Source organism: Dasypus novemcinctus, chromosome 13, assembly GCF_030445035.2.
Source record: "Dasypus novemcinctus isolate mDasNov1 chromosome 13, mDasNov1.1.hap2, whole genome shotgun sequence".
NCBI lineage: Eukaryota > Metazoa > Chordata > Mammalia > Cingulata > Dasypodidae > Dasypus > Dasypus novemcinctus.
Genome location: NC_080685.1, coordinates 104,192,457 through 104,208,547, shown reverse-complemented (window position 1 = coordinate 104,208,547; position 16,091 = coordinate 104,192,457). Strand labels below are relative to the sequence as shown.

Here is a 16,091-nt window from a genome sequence, read left to right as displayed (position 1 = left end):
TAGGCCTATTACTGGGACCTTTAATGTAATGGTCATAAACAACAAAGAGAAATAACAATTGAACTTATTTTATTTCACTTGTTTTCTTTTCCCGTGAGAATGACTTTGGTGATCAGACAGATTTAGAATAAGTTTAGAATATAACTTATCCAAACTCAGAGTTGAAATTCAAAATGTGAAAGTCATCAAGAAACTATTTTTGTCGAGCATCATGCTAAATGCTCTGTGTAAGTCATGGGCTTTGTTCTTGAGGAGTTTATCATCTAGAACAAGGGTCTGCAATTTATATGTCTAGAAGGATTTGGCAGGCAACACGAATGAGATGTAAGAACTGAAGAGTGCATGCTTTAATCTAATTGTTGTTGTGTAAGCTTGTGGGTTCGCTGTTCCCAGATATTCCAATTTTTAATATAAATTGAACCTATATGAATTTTTGAGAGTCTATTAACAATTTTAATTATTTCAATTTAATTTTTAAAAACTGTGAGATCTGAAGGCAACATACCTTCAGGCTGTACACAGCTCATAAGCTATTAGCTTGCAAACTATGGTTTAGAATTTTTTTTAATTTTTAAAGAAGCTCTAGATTACATAAATGTTGCATCAAAAATATAGGGGATTCCCATATACCCCAACCCCTTCTTCCTCCCCAACCTTCCCGCATTAATAACATCTTTCATTAGTGTGGTACAATTGTTACAATTGATGAACACCTATTGAAACATTGTTAGTTTACATTATAGTTTACATTTTACACCTCACAATTTTATAGGTTTTGACAAAATGTATAATGGCCTGTATCCATCACTGCAGTATCATACAGGACAATTCCAATGTCCCCAAAATGTCCCATATTACACCTATTCTTCCATCTCCCTCCCCTTAGAACATCTGGTGGCCACCGCCTTTATATCAATGATACAAATTCTTCCATTGCTAGGATAATAATGTCTGCTTTAGTCCATAATTGCATTCCCTCCTTACGTTTGTTCCTTCCTCAATCCTGAGGATTATGGGATGGTGAAGCCCACTCTGTTTGATTGAAATGGGGTGTTAGATCCCATGGGGCAGATGGACGGTACTGTCTTGCTTGCAGTTGTGGAAACTCTGTTTTTTGGGAATGGGCACTGTCCATCATCATCCTTTTATTAGTTGTTCTGGGCAAGTCCAGTGAACTGGAGAGTAGGTGCTGCAACTCTGCTGAGATTCAGGGTTCAACCCTCATACGAATAGACTGAAGACTTAAGTTTCTGGGACATGTATTTAACGAGTATAGTGCTAATTATAGGTTTAAATAAAAGGGGCAGAAGAGCCATGTGTAGGGAAACTATAAATGAGTTGAACCCTGATACACTGGGGAGTAAGACCCAAAGTAAGGCTCATGGACAAGGTGCCGAATTTCTGAGACTGTCTGTCTAGGTGTCATTATAAGTAAGCATCTACCTCTTTCAATGACTTCAAAATTTCTCACCAAGATAAATTATACCTCAAGTTGCTAGGCAAACTTTGGGTAAGATCACCAAACCACTATTAATTATTCTTAAGAAATTGTGAATTTATCAAAAAATGTTAAGATGGAAAGAATACAGATCCTTCAAAATATAGATGACAATTTGGTCTTAATTTCCAGTAAGATTCTAAAAAAAGAATATTAAGGGTTTATATACTTCCAGAGAAATGGTGTCATGATCTCATACATACATGACAGATACATCAAATATAGACATACACATATATATGTAATATGTTCCCTTTTCCTTTATAAAACCCATAGGTAAAAGGAAAATTTTAGATACGTTATACCTGGTTTGTCAAGAAATTTGACAAGCTCTTTTATGATATCCTGCAAGGAGAATGTGGGAGAAATAAAATCTAGATGATAGTTAAAGAAGAAAGCAAAAGCCACCAACGAATAGCTCCCCAATGATCAAATTCTTAAACATTCTTTTTAGTTCTCACTCAACTTGAACTCTACATCAAATTTTTCATCCACTCCTTGTACTGAATTCTTTTCTCCTTGGTTTCCACAATCCCTTTCTCTCCTGGTTCCCTTCTTTGCTTTCTCAGCTTCGTGGCTGGCTCATCTTTAATTTTTCTACAAATCTTTTTATTTTTTTACCCCTGCCTTCAAGGTATTGACATTTTTTTGGAAAACTACACATACATTAAAACATTTTTATACACATTTTCCCCATTATAAGATTACAAATATACAAACACCAGTTCTGTCCAAGTCAGCATCTTGAGTATTAGGAAAAAACCTGTAGAAAACCTACACTTGAATTTCATTAATTAAGTTGATGCTCTCCATCTCCCTGCAAAGAAATGGACAATCTCATTCAACTTCCCAAGTCCAGCTGCTGACATGAAACCATAGCCTTCACATCAAGTATTTTTCCAAAGCAGCATCAATGCTCGGTTTTGAAGGGGAAAAAAATAATCTAAAATTCTGAGAGCTCCATGGTAGCCTTCAGGGAAATGGGAGAGAGCAACTCTCTTCAACTCTATTTTGATTAAATTCCATGGTTTCAAATTACGTACACCAATTTAGATATGTTCTCTCCAAATAAATAATGAAATATTAAAATGTCCTGACTGGTCAGGGCAATGTACTCAACCCAGGAGAATGCAATAAATAATGGTTATATCTTCTTCTTGGCAGGATGGAAAGAAAAGGAGGTCCTTGAGCAACAGTGTTTCAAAATTGAGAATTTATTCTCAGGAAAGACTTTTCTGTCCCATGGAATATCTAATGGGACGTGCACTGGGTGTAGACCTTCATCTTCATACTCATCCTCCAGAAAATTTGGGTCAATGGCTTACTGACTTGGGTACCAGTTTGAGCCCTTATTAAAAAGGCAGCAAATGTTAATTGGAAATCTGAAGCTGCATAGGGGAAGAGGCAAACAGGAAAATGGAAGAGGCAAGACTAATATAAAAGTGGATCTGATTGGTTCCTCGGTGCTCTAAGACGTCTCTCTAACAGGGTCCTGTTTACCTTGGTGCTGATCTTACAGGTGTGAAGGAGTCATTCAGGTACTAACATTCATTGCTTTCTGTAATTTTCTGTAATTCCTCACTCTTTCTTCCTCCTCCTATTCTTCCTCTTTCACCTACCTATCACATAGAGGTATCAACCCTGGAAGCTGATAGGATAAAATGTCAGTTTTAATGGAGAAAGTGAGACCACCCAAGGATATCATGAAATAGCATGTAAACTCTGTGGAACTAAGATTAGTGGTCAACCCAGGAAATAATCCTAAGAAAGGAAAGAAATGGCAAGAGCCATGAAGTACAATTCTTTAAATTAATGACCCTTTACCAGCACTGTACATTAGAATCACCTGGCATATTTTTTCAACAATATGTGTCTATTGAAAAAAAATTTTGTGATTGAGACAGGAATGTGTATGTGCATGGGTGTGTGTGTATTTTTAAACTCTGAGGTGATTTAGATAAGCCACCCAGGGTAACAACCACTACCCTAGTCTTAAAGCAACTCCCAGAAATCTGTATTTAATTTTCTTGATACAGAGTTTCTCCCTCACAGATTCTTCCATCATCAAGGTATTATCTCTTGCCCCTATTCTGGTGATTTCCAAATCTTTATTTCCAGCTACTACATCTTCCTGTAACTCGACTAGTATTTTCAAATACACACAATAAGAACCTCAACTATTGTGACCAGAGTCTAGGATGTATGGTAAGCCTGGTTTTCAGGAAGGGAACTCAAAGGAAACACAAGCATACCCGGGCTTCCATACCACACCCGAGACACCACCTGTTTTCTCAGGGTGGAAGTCTGAGGCACGCTGGCTCACAGGGTTCCCCCAAGACATGGTCCAAGACCACCCAGCCACCACTGGGAGGACAGGAGAGTCATTCCAATCCCTGTCTCCTGATGCTTTGCTGGGCACCCCTAACCACCACTTTTATATGGGCCCACAGAATGGACCCTCTGCATTGCCCCTGGGTTGGATGGGGCCCACTGCTATCTGAGGCTGTGCTTTGTCTTCCCCGTGGGCAGGAATTTGACCCGAAGGTTTTGAGGGATGTGGAACCATGGACACCCAGGGCTAGGGTTAGGGTAGTGCATGGAGAGAATGGGGCCACCCAGGAGGTCCTCCTGGGTAGCACCCACATACGACCAGACACAACTCTTATCCCTCTCCTTCTTAAGGATCCACTCCTTCTTATAGTCTGGTGGCAACTATAAATCGAGGGTGAGTTTGATTTTATCCTGCCAGTCTGCAGTGCTGGGAGCCATTTCAGAATCCAGGTCCGGAGGCCAATTTCACATTCCTTGAACAGGTTCTCCATTGCACAAAGCTTGGATGTATCTGGTATCCGATGACATTGACAGGGTTGGCTTGTCAATGAGATGTCATTATTTTCTCTTTATTTTGACATTTCTTCCTCAATAGTGGGATTACTGTGTGCTGAGGGTCCCTATTTGAAATATGTGGCCTTCTAAGTGATCTTATTATCTCTGGTAATTTATTCCAATAAGATTGAGGAATTCCCAAATAGGAATTTGATAACCCGAAAGAAATGTTTTCTCAATGGAAATTGTAGGACTAAAATAAAAAATTACTTCATTCTTAGAAACTATTATGTCCAATAGTTAGAGTGGGAATAATATACTTAGAATTTTGCAATAATTAATTTGTATTATATTAGAATTATTATTTCCCTTTATAAATGTTGTTGCCATACTCTCTTTCTAATCATGGATTATATTAAATCTGATCTAAGCTTACAGTCTCTTTCAAATTTACCCTTTCTTTCAGTCTAATTTCTATTTTACATTATAATTTTAAAATTAAGAGTTTTTCAATAGCTTAAAAACAAAACAAAAACAAAACAAAACAAAAGAACCTCAAATAGAGCTGCCCCAAATTCATATTCCAAACCCTCAGCTGATCAAGCCTGCAATTCTTTTTATGTCATATATTTCTTTGTTAAGTAAGGACATCACCATTTAGACAGTTACCTAAGCTAGAAGCCTCTCTGGCCTCTGGACATCTTAATGTAAGGCAATCCCTGTTCAGGGCACTACTCTTATAAAATGCTGCATTTGATATGTGACACACCTGCCTCCTCTCTACAGTTGTGGTCCATTCATTGAACATATCCATTGGTTTAACACATTTCTTTCTTGTGCTCCAAGCCTATGACTTGTGTGAGCCAGCTGTGATAATAAAAATTGAGCCAAATGGATTCTCCTTTAGAAATCTGAACTGGCAGACAGAATTAGCTGTCGGTGCTGGAGCTGGAAGGTTATATGGAATCAGGCCTAGGATGGTCTTGGTGACAAAGTGCAAACTGAAGATTTAGAGGAAAGAAAATATGAGTTGGCAGATGAGGCTGGTCGGTTGGAAGAGGATAAGTAGCAGATGTGCAGAGAAAAGCAGAGATCCTTCTAAAGGCAGAAAAGCTCATCTTCCTGTAAGATTCCTAGGTGTATTTTCTTAAACACATCTTAAATTTCCTGAATGACCTCGAGTGGATCTTTGTTCTTTGCAACTAAGAAAGCTCTAAGATAGTAATCCTAAATGCAAGTAGCCTGTGACCACAATATCCACATCTTATCAGATTGGTCTCTAAATCTGCTTGTTCTACCTACAAAGTAATTTGCAAAACTTCCTTTGGTAGATCGAATTATGTAGATCAATTGAGATATGTTCTAAATTACAGTCCTGTGGGTGTGAACCCATTGTTACTAGGATCTCTTGAAGATGTTATTTTTAGTTAAGGTGTAGTCCAACTGAATAACATTAGTCTTAATTCAGATCATTGGAGGCTTATAAAGAGAAAGAAACCAGAAGTCAGAGTGATGATGACCCCAGGAGGAGGAGTCAGAAACCGTAGGTCATTGGAAAGAGAAAAGAAAGGAGAGCCAGTGCCGTCTGATCCAAGACTAGGAACCTCAAGGATTACCAACAGCCAGCACCAGAATGTCACAGACTTCGCTGAGTCTCAATGTTTGACGTCCTCTAGGCTCAAAAAAGTGAGCCAATAAATTCCTGTTGTTTAATCCAACTTAGTGTGTGGTATTTGTCAGGGCAGCTCAGTAAAACTAAGATGCTTTCTCTCCCCCTCGATCACTAACTTCCCTGTTCTGTTTCAAGTCTCTTTATCTCTGAACTTCATTCCCATAGTCTGGTCATTGTCTCCAGTTGCTCTCATTTCTTAATCATGTATAGAGCTAGGAAAGTGGCATTTCTTAGCTACCTCCTCCTGTTCTTAACACTGTGATGGTTCTACCCCTATCTCTACACAGCAAAGTCCAAATACTTTAATAGTATTATTAAAATCTGGCCGCAACCTATCTTCCGATCTCAACTCCTGCCACTTTGCCTGAGGAGCCAAATCTCTGTGAGAAGATTCACAGGACACCTCAGTCAACATGCTGCAACCCCCAAGTTCTACCATTTTAATCTAGAGATGGCTTTGCCCATGCCAGAACTACGGGCCACTCTCGCCGCCCTGCCCGGCAAACCTCTCTTCAGTCTTCAGTCTCCTTTGAACCCTTCACACTTTTGAACCCTACATTGAAACATAATAGTAAATATATGAGAATTTATGGGGGCCATGAAAAATACATTTTAAAAATCTGGAAACTCTGTATAAATGCCATAATAATATAAGAATGTGAGTATGACAACAAAGACTTTCACAAAGGAAATTGCATATGCCATATATGATGACTACCACTTTGTTGGCAAACCTTTCCTAAGTGTATATTAGGCATTGTCTTAGAAAGAGTGCTTGGGATATAATAAAACCTAAATAAAAAGACTTGTCTGCTTATATACACTAACAATAAATGTAGTAGTCTCAGGTCTATTTTATAAAAGTGCTCAGTTTTCACACTTACGTTGACATTAAAACCTTAAACTTGCTTAAACTTGGATGCCTATAGAACAAAATTTGAGAATTCCACGGTCATTTATTTTAAAACCATTTTTTTTTCCAAAGGAAAGTAGTGTACAAGAGAGCAGACTTCTCGCTGTAAAGCCAAAGTAATAAAGCGCTCTTTTGTAGACAAATTCTAGAACTTCTTAATTATATACAGGCTTATTATCTGTATCCCCAGTGTTACAAAGTACCAGAACTTCATTAGAAAAATTAAGCTGAAAAAATGAAGGCAGCACTTTGTAAATTTCCACTGGAAATTAGCTGGGAGAGGCAGAGGAATACTGGATCAAAAGAGGGTAATCACGCTTAACTGTGCCCTAGAGCACCCGCATGCATAATACGATTTGCACAGTAACTACCTCGCTTGTTTGGAGTATTCTGTGTTAATGGGGTTAGCTAATTTCGTATTTTAACTTAAAAAGGCTCTACTGATTAATAAATGTTGCACACTGTGCTAGTAATTAAAATCAATGGAAGAGTTACAAATAAAAGTTGAATTGTTAAGAAAACAATTTCTGAAAATATATGATAATCCCTATTTACCATAATACAATAATAGTTCAGAAAATATGCAAATCGTAAAGGTCTAAAGTGTTAGAAAAATCACAAAAGTCAAAAAAAGTTTTGAGATATGTTAAATTTCTTTTGCACTATCTTTGGTAGGAAATATAACCAGATATCATCTGCATATACACTTTTAAAGAAAAAAAGCTTTCTTAAGAGCTGTTATGTAGATCTAGTTTCTTCATCTTCACTACAACGTTTTCCTATAGTAATAACTAGGATATGTTACTAAACTGAAACAAGATTTCAAAGGTTTAGAGGTCAGTAATCCAGCAATGACTAAGGCTCCTGTCGGAGCTAGAGCGCTAATGGGAAGGAAACGAATTCATGCACGACCCATGACTACTGAATGTTTTTTTTTATTAGATTCAGCAAATGGAGGAGCTCAAGAAATTCAGTGGTTAGTTTCACTTTGCTACTAAATACTTCCCATTTTACCTACTCTGAATAAATACCAGAAAATTAGTATCTTTAGTTTTTCAAAGAGATGAATAGATAGCTATTGAGCTGTTTATACTCAGGTTCTTAATGAAAGCCTATATAAATTAAAATGCTTTAGTCATGAACTTCTCTTCATACAGAAACTCAAGCCACCGTCATTTTTTTCAGTTCTCTAAATGTCCATACTGTAAATCCTTAGTTAAGGCTCTGAGGATTTCTCTCATGTTTAGCTTGGAGTTTAAAATTAAGCTAAAAACCAGAGTCAAATCTATTAAGGCAGCTCCTTGATTTGTGAGCCTTTAGGGAAAAACTATTAGTTTTTTACTGCTGCTGTAACAACCACAAACGTGGCCTAACCAGTACAAATTTATCTTACAGTTCTAGAGGTCATAAGTCCAAAATGGGTCCCACAGGGCTAAAACCAACGTGTTAGCAGGGCTGGTTCCTTCTAGAGGTTCTAGGGAAGAATGCATTTCCTTGCCTTTTCCAGCTTCTAGAAGCTGCCTGCATCCCTTGGCTTATGCCCGTTCCTCCGTCTCCAAAGACAGCAACGGCAAGGAATCATCCTGTACTTAAACATCATTCTGCCTCCCTTCTCTACTTTTAAGGACCCTTGTGATTACTCTGGCCTCATCCTGATAATCCAGGATAATCTATCATTCCATTTCAAAATCCATAATTTAATCACATTTACAAAATCCTGTTTGCCATGTCAAGTATCATATTCACAGTTTCCAGGATTAGAATGTGGACATCTTTGGGAGACCAATACTCTGTCTGCCATGACACTGATTTGAACGGATTTCTATTGCAATATCCTACGTCCACTCTATATTAGATATGAGTGTAGATGTTTACAGTTAATAGTAGAAGGTATTAACCTACAGGACATTAGCCCTCTCAAAAGATGCTATGTATTAAGGGAAGATGTTTACAGTTGATAGGAGGTACAGCACCTCTCATAAGATGTTAGTGAAGCCCATATCATTTGATTTATCCCTATTCTATCTTCTGCCATCTTGATGGGTATATTAAAAATTAACTTTGATGACTCTGATTCCATCATGGCCTCCCATTTCTTCCACCTCTTAATAATAATGACTTCTTTCCCCGTTTCATCTCAACAACTTACATGAATCCACTTTTGATCTGAAAATATTCTTGAAATTTTCTTTCAAAATTTCAAACCCTAAAATTCCCTCAGACCACAATCTCCCATAAAGTAAAACAGTATGTATAACATTCTGCCATTTTTGAAGGAATGATATATACAAATATACTTGTAAGTGCAAACAAGTCTGAATGGATACACAAGAAATAGTTAAGAATAGCTGCCTCTGGAAAATAAAACTGGGGAATCTACCATTTTATAATATTCAAGGCTTTTACAATAAATATGTGCTGCTGATTCCATTTTTTTTAAAGTAAACAAGAACGTTTTAATATTTTTGAAATGAATTTGAGCAGATTAAGTCAATCAAGGAAGGTAGGAAATTCCTGATGGAAGAAAGAGAGAACATGGGGGTATCCAGAGGAATGAAACTAGCTCAGAGTTTCTGATGGAAAGTGACAGAAGATTAACTAATGAAATAAGCCTGGTTCAGATTCTGAAAGGCCTTCTACCTTGCAGTAAGGAACTAAGATTTATCTTGGAGGTGAATGAAAAGCCATTGTATTTTAACTGAATAATAGCATGACTGAATTTCTCTCGTGCTGAAATGGTAAAAAGCACTGAATGGGAACAAGACTGGAAAGACCAGATAGAAGTGGTTTTTTTAAAAAATAGTAATTAAAGAAAGAATTATAAGTGCCTAATTAAAGTTATAGAAAAAAGAAGAGGGGCTGAATTTGAGAGATACTTAAGAGGTTGAAAAGCCAGTTTGTGAGACAGCAGGATGTGGGAGATGCTGGAGAAACAGAACAGTGTAACTCACAAGTCTCTAGTTTGGGGAGATAGCTGGTTCTGCAGTTCACATTGAATACAAGAAGAGGCAGGCCAGTTTGGTATATACTGAGTATGGCATATCAGGCAGAGATGCAAATGGAGATGGAAGTTGAAAATACGAATCTGGAATGCAGAAGAGCTTGCATTTGCATAGAGGTGGTAGTTGAAGTTTCACAAACAGAAGTGATAGTCCAAAAGAAAATAAGGGAAAAGAGTGGAAGATTTTAATCTTTTTTTACTTTCCTTCCCTTCCCTTCCCTTTTTTTCTTTTCCTTCTCTTCTCATTTCTTCTCTTCTCTTTTTATATTAGAGCAGTTGTATGTTTACAGATGAGAGATTGAATCTTGCCATCTATCCCATCACCTCCTGCCAAAATTATTACAATATTCTCCTAATGGGTTTTCCTGTCTCTAGCATATTTCTTCTGAAATATATCTGTCTCACTCTCAGCAGTCGTATTCTTTTTATAACATCTTCTTCCTCAAAAGCCTTAAATGATTCTCCATTACCTACAGGATAAAGCCCCAAATTCTTGGCATTGAAGCCTTTCAAAGCCATTTTTTTTTTTCTTTCTACTACCCCCCACTCCCACATCACATAAAACAGTAGCCTGGGTCAAATTGGTCCTTTCTTTTTTTCTGTGAACTTTTCCTACCATCATTTTTTTTTCATACCATCAATCCACTTTTACCTAATTTCTCTTGTTTTCTCTACCTATCAAAATCCTAACCATCTTTCATAGGACCCAACTCAGTTCTAATTCTTCCTAGATCTTCCTAGTTCATCAGAGACCATGGCAAATTCTACGTTTTAAAAACCTCACTTATTTTCTTTAACTTACGTTTGATAACCTATCAAGTGCTTTCCTATGGCAATTCTTACTTAAATTTTCAAGAGGCTTCAAGCTAAAGGCATGTAAGTCCTATGAGAGTAGGCACTTTATTTTATTCACTGTCACATCCTAGGACCTAGAACTATTCCTGACATGCAAACATTTACTGTATTAATAAACACTCCTTTTATTTTTCACAATATCTATTTGAGAACTTCCCACTTGACAATTATTAATTGCTTAATTCATTCTTGACTTCATAAAGATATATATATGAACAAGGAATATAACTGTCTTCAAGAAGGCATGAGAAAATAGAATGAGTTTCCTTAAGAACAAATAATGCTTTTAAAATGACTTCCAGAAAACTCTTTGTAATCAATACACTGTGCAAATTATTATTGTTCTATTTTCTATGCTCATTTTTTTTTAAGATTTATTTTATTTATTTCTCTCCCCTTCCCCCCCATTGTCTGCTCTCTGTGTCCATTCGCTGTGTGTTCTTCTTCATCTGCTTGCATTATCAGGCAGCACTGGGAAACTGGGTCTCTTTTTTGTTGCATCATCTTGCTGAGTCAGCTCTCTGTGTGTGCAGCACCACTCCTGGATGGGTTGCGCTTTTTTCACGCAGGGCAGCTCTCCTTGCAGGGCACACTCACCTCTACACAGGGGCGCCCCTGCGTGGCATAGCATTCCTTGCGTGCATCAGCAGTGTGCGTGGGCCAGCTCACCATACAGGTCAGGAGGCCCTGGGTATTGAACCCTAGACCCTCCATATGGTAGGCAGATGCTCATCAGTTGAGCCTTGCCCACTTCCCTCCTATACTCATTTTTTAAAAAAATTTCTCTCCCTTTCCCCCTCTCCCCCTCAGTTGTCTGCTCTCTGTGTCCATTAGCTGTATGTTCTTCTGTGACCGCTTCTACTCTTATCAGTGGCACCAGGAATCTGTGTTTCTTTCTCTTGTGTCATCTTGTTGTGTCAGCTCTCCGAGTGTGTGGCACCATTCCTGGGTGGGCTGCACTTTCTTTCACGCTGGGCAGCTCTCCATACGGGGTTCACTCCTTGCGTGTGGGGCTCCCCTATGCGAGGACACCCCTGCGTGGCATGGCACTCCTTGTGCGCATCAGCACTGCGCATGGGCCAGCTCCACACGGGTCAAGGAAGCCCGGGGTTTGAACTGCGGACCTCCCATGTGGTAGGCAGACGCCCTAACCACTGGGCCAAGTCACAGCTAAATAACAGCTATAACCTATTGGCCTATAATTACTAAGAAGCACTCTGTTATCCCTAATAGTTACCTAGGAACATACTCTGAAAACCCACTTTGTCTTTCAGCAGCCTCCTTGTTAGGTTGTAGGGATAGGACACTGAGTGGCCTATAGAAGGGTCTGCTCACACAGACTAGTGGATGAAATTCAGTGCAACTCTAGGGTTGGTGATTTCCTCCCCCTCTTATGTCTTACATGCAGACTTATCATTATGTTTGTAGTAAACACAAGCATGATAATAATTTTATTAAGACCTTACTATTTTCCTGGCATTTTATACTCATTTCTCATCCACTCCTCATCAAACCACATTTAGGTAACATTTCTGTCCCCATTTTATAGACAGAAGCTCAGGGAAGTTACACTACTTATCCAAGATCATACGGCTGTTGTATAATGAAGCCAAGATTTGAGCTTACATAGATCCAGTTCCAAAGCCAAAATTCCTTCTACTACACTACACTGAAATTATCATGATGGCATCAAAACGAAGTAGCTAAATGTTTTTAAAACCTCAAATACAATACCACTTTGAGCACCAAAGATTAGAATGAAAAGGCTCTAGTAAATTTAGAGTCTTCCTGGTTAGGACCCTTGGATGACAAACATATTTTCAGTTCCTTATAGGGAAAAGTAGGAATACAGCAAAAACGGTGCCCTGTATTAAAAAATCATCTACCTCTTGTGGGCTGAGAAGGGGTAATGATGCTTAATGTATGTAAAAGTTTAAATTAGCTTGACTGCAAGAGGGTGGAAATGGATAGAGTTGATGGTAACACATTGTACTGAGTAGAACTAACACGGCTGGCTTATAAATGGGATTGTGGCTGAAAGGGGGTAGCCTAGGGAGGTAAATGTTAATTGAATGAAAACTGGAGAATATACCTAGGTCTGAATAACACAGTGAACCCAGAGGTGGATGAGACTTGTGGTTAATAATATAAATACAAGAATGTTCTTCAATGAATTAGAACAAATGTACACCACTATTACAGGGTGGTAAGATTATAGAAATGCATGGGAAAAATACAATTAATGTAACCTATGGACTATAGTTAACTGCAATATTATAATATTCATACATCAATGTCAAAGAACTGTGTAAATAATGGTTAATACTTCACTTAAAGACCTCAAAACTTACAGAATGTGGGGTGATGACTGAACAGCTCTGTGATGAAAGTGAGAGCCACTGAGTATACAGTTTGGATAGAATCTACACGTAACGGGCCTATAAAACACAGTGAACCATGTGGTGGAAGCTGGCCTGAGGTTAACAGTATAAATATGAGAGTGTTCACGCGAACTATAACAAACACATAGTACTAATATTAAGGGGTATATGGAAAAAATGGACCAAATGTTTGCTATGGACCATAATTAGTGGTAATAGTCTGAAGATTTATCTCATAATCTATAACAACTTCCACAGCATGAAGTGTTGGTGGAAGGGTATTGTATGGGAATTCTGCACATTCGCCTTATTGTTTAGTAAGTTCACAACTTCTCTAAACTATATATATATAAACATCAAAATAAGCACAAAAAATCATCCATCTCTGTGGTAAGAGTATACATTTTTTAAAACTAATATCTATCATAGAATTATTATCTGCAAAAATATAAAATGTAAATTTCTTGTATTTGTTTTGCCACACAAGGTAAAATTATTTGTTGTCGATTATACTAAAAGCTTTTGTTTCAGAGGAAGATACAAACTATGTGTTTTACTTTGCTAAAGCTGCTGGGAGCAAAATACCAGAAATGGGTTGGCTTCTATAAAGGGCATTTATTAGAGTAAAAGTTTACAGTCCCAAGGCTGTGAAAATGTTCAGATCTAGGCACCATCAGGGATGATTTCTTACCAAAGGTCAGCTGCTGGCAGATCCTGAACTCCTGCCGTGTGGTTTAAAATACTAAACATACCATAGCACCTTTTAAATGAATGGTTTCTCTAGAATTGTCCATGTGGTCAAAATACATTTGCAAAATTAATCTTAATATTTCACAATCTTTTATCATTGAAAATAATTCTGAGTAATAAAACTCTTTAGATATTCACTGAATTGCATATTTTGCTTGACTAAGGCTAAACAGTATTACTCTTCTGTGATTTATTTGGTAAAATAAATCTACCTGCTCAAAACTAGTTGGAGAAATGTTTTTTTATTTTTTTATTCATTGTATGTTGGGTTAACTCTGCATTATTGAAAGAATCTGTTGAACATTCTATAGCAATTATTATACTTCAAGTAAATACTATAAATTGAAAAGCTTTATAAAAATTATTTGAGATGCTTGTCAATTTTATCTTTGATATGAGTTTGTGTGAAAGTTTTGATTTTCCAGAGTCTTTTCAGAAATGTCTCATTATTTTCATATACTACACACTATACAAAAATAAACATATTATATATGCAATGAGACTGACATAAGGATTCAAAAGCCACTGTGGTGGATGAGAGCTAATTATAGTTCCTTTATGTAACAAATACATTTTAATGTACCTTATAATTATTATGTAATATATATAATGTATGACAGTTTAATGTATATTATATATTACATCCTTAATAGATTAACAGATTATAAATGTATTATTTATATTTTGCAGTTATGATACCATAGATACCATAGTATATAATACTTTATATTACAGTTATAATTATTGTATTATAATGATATAATAATATAATTATTGTCTTATTACATAAAAACTTATAAGATGCATTACAGAGATAATTACAAGATACATTATAGGATAATAATAATAGTAATAAAAGCCATTCTAGATTTTAAATGGTCTATTTATAAATTACATGTAAATCTATTGATGACAAAATGCCATAAGGGAGAGGAAGTGCCTTGGAGAAAGACATATGAACTGAGTCCCAAATCAATGACATTAATAAAATAATTTAAAATGTCATATGCTATTAAACATCCATCTTTCTCAGTCATCTTCCTCAGTCATAAAGAAACCAACCTCTTCCACTGCACTTGATTTATAAAAAGTACCATAGTATATCAATGAATCCAAAGGAAATTTAGTCCATGTAAAGAATAATTATTTTGTTGGAGCTTATTTTGGATAGTTAAGGAAATTGTATTTACAAAGGCATGGACAGTAATTATTTTTCTCTTTAAAATGCCATCCACTTTGAATTTTTTTCCTTTGAGTAGTATATTAATTATTTTAGTTTGCTGGTCAGTGTTGATCTTATCTAAATCATTTACATGTTGAAAATGGTTGCTTCTGATTAGGTCAAGGGAAACTTTGCCTTTTCTCATAAATAAAGGATTCTCTGCCACATTAGAAACTAGATGTATTATAGTATCAAACTTGGTACAGGTGTACTTACTACGTTAAGAACTCACATATTGTTATTTATGTTTCGCATGCTTTCATCTCTTCTGAGATCCTCTCGGGCCTCCTTTAACGTGTTCATTGGTTCTGCTGCCCGCAAGGTTGGCTCCAAAGGCTTGTAGCGTTGCTGCAATACTTCAGTGATATCTCGGAAGGGCCCCTGATAGATACAAGATAAGGGAAATATCTTATCACAGAAGTGGTTCTGATATATGATGGCCAAGGCTGGTGAATATCTTACAGAGCATAGCAAGTTGACTCAGTTATATATTTTTTAAAAACCATTTTGTTCTTCTCTGAATTAAGAAATGCATGACATAATAGCATATATTTTTCAGGAAAGTTTCTCTCAAATAAAAGTGATTTAACATGTTTTAAAATAAGCAGAATTTTCCCCATTTACGTCAAAAGGATTTTCATGCTAGAACAGGTAAACTTGTAGTTATACATTGCTTTGTTTTCTAATTTAAAGTAGTGCATTTTTTCTAACATAATTTTAAAAATTCTCTCCTTTTCTGAATACATAAAAATATTAGAAGAAAATTCTGAGCATAGCTTTCAAACAGTCCTCCTAAAAACAGAAATAGGGCAGCATGTGGTTTTTCATTAAATAAAGCTTTTAGATCATTGCCAAATCTCATATTTAATTGGTACTTACCCTCAATACAGAATAGCTAAATATTTATTTAAAGTGTTCTTTATTTAAATTTCTAAACTCTATTCTTTAATAACCCTGATAACAAAAGCAACTA

General features: G+C 36.6%; 1 protein-coding gene across 1 annotated transcript in view; it reads right to left on the bottom strand.

The window, feature by feature from the left end:
• The window catches only part of SPATA17 (spermatogenesis associated 17), a 267,125-nt gene that overhangs the window by 78,396 nt on the left and 172,638 nt on the right, over positions 1-16,091 (bottom strand). The window contains exon 8 of the mRNA XM_004461695.4: positions 15,351-15,499. Coding sequence (XP_004461752.2) covers positions 15,351-15,499 — 149 coding nt within the window. The remainder of the gene's footprint in view (positions 1-15,350; positions 15,500-16,091) is intronic.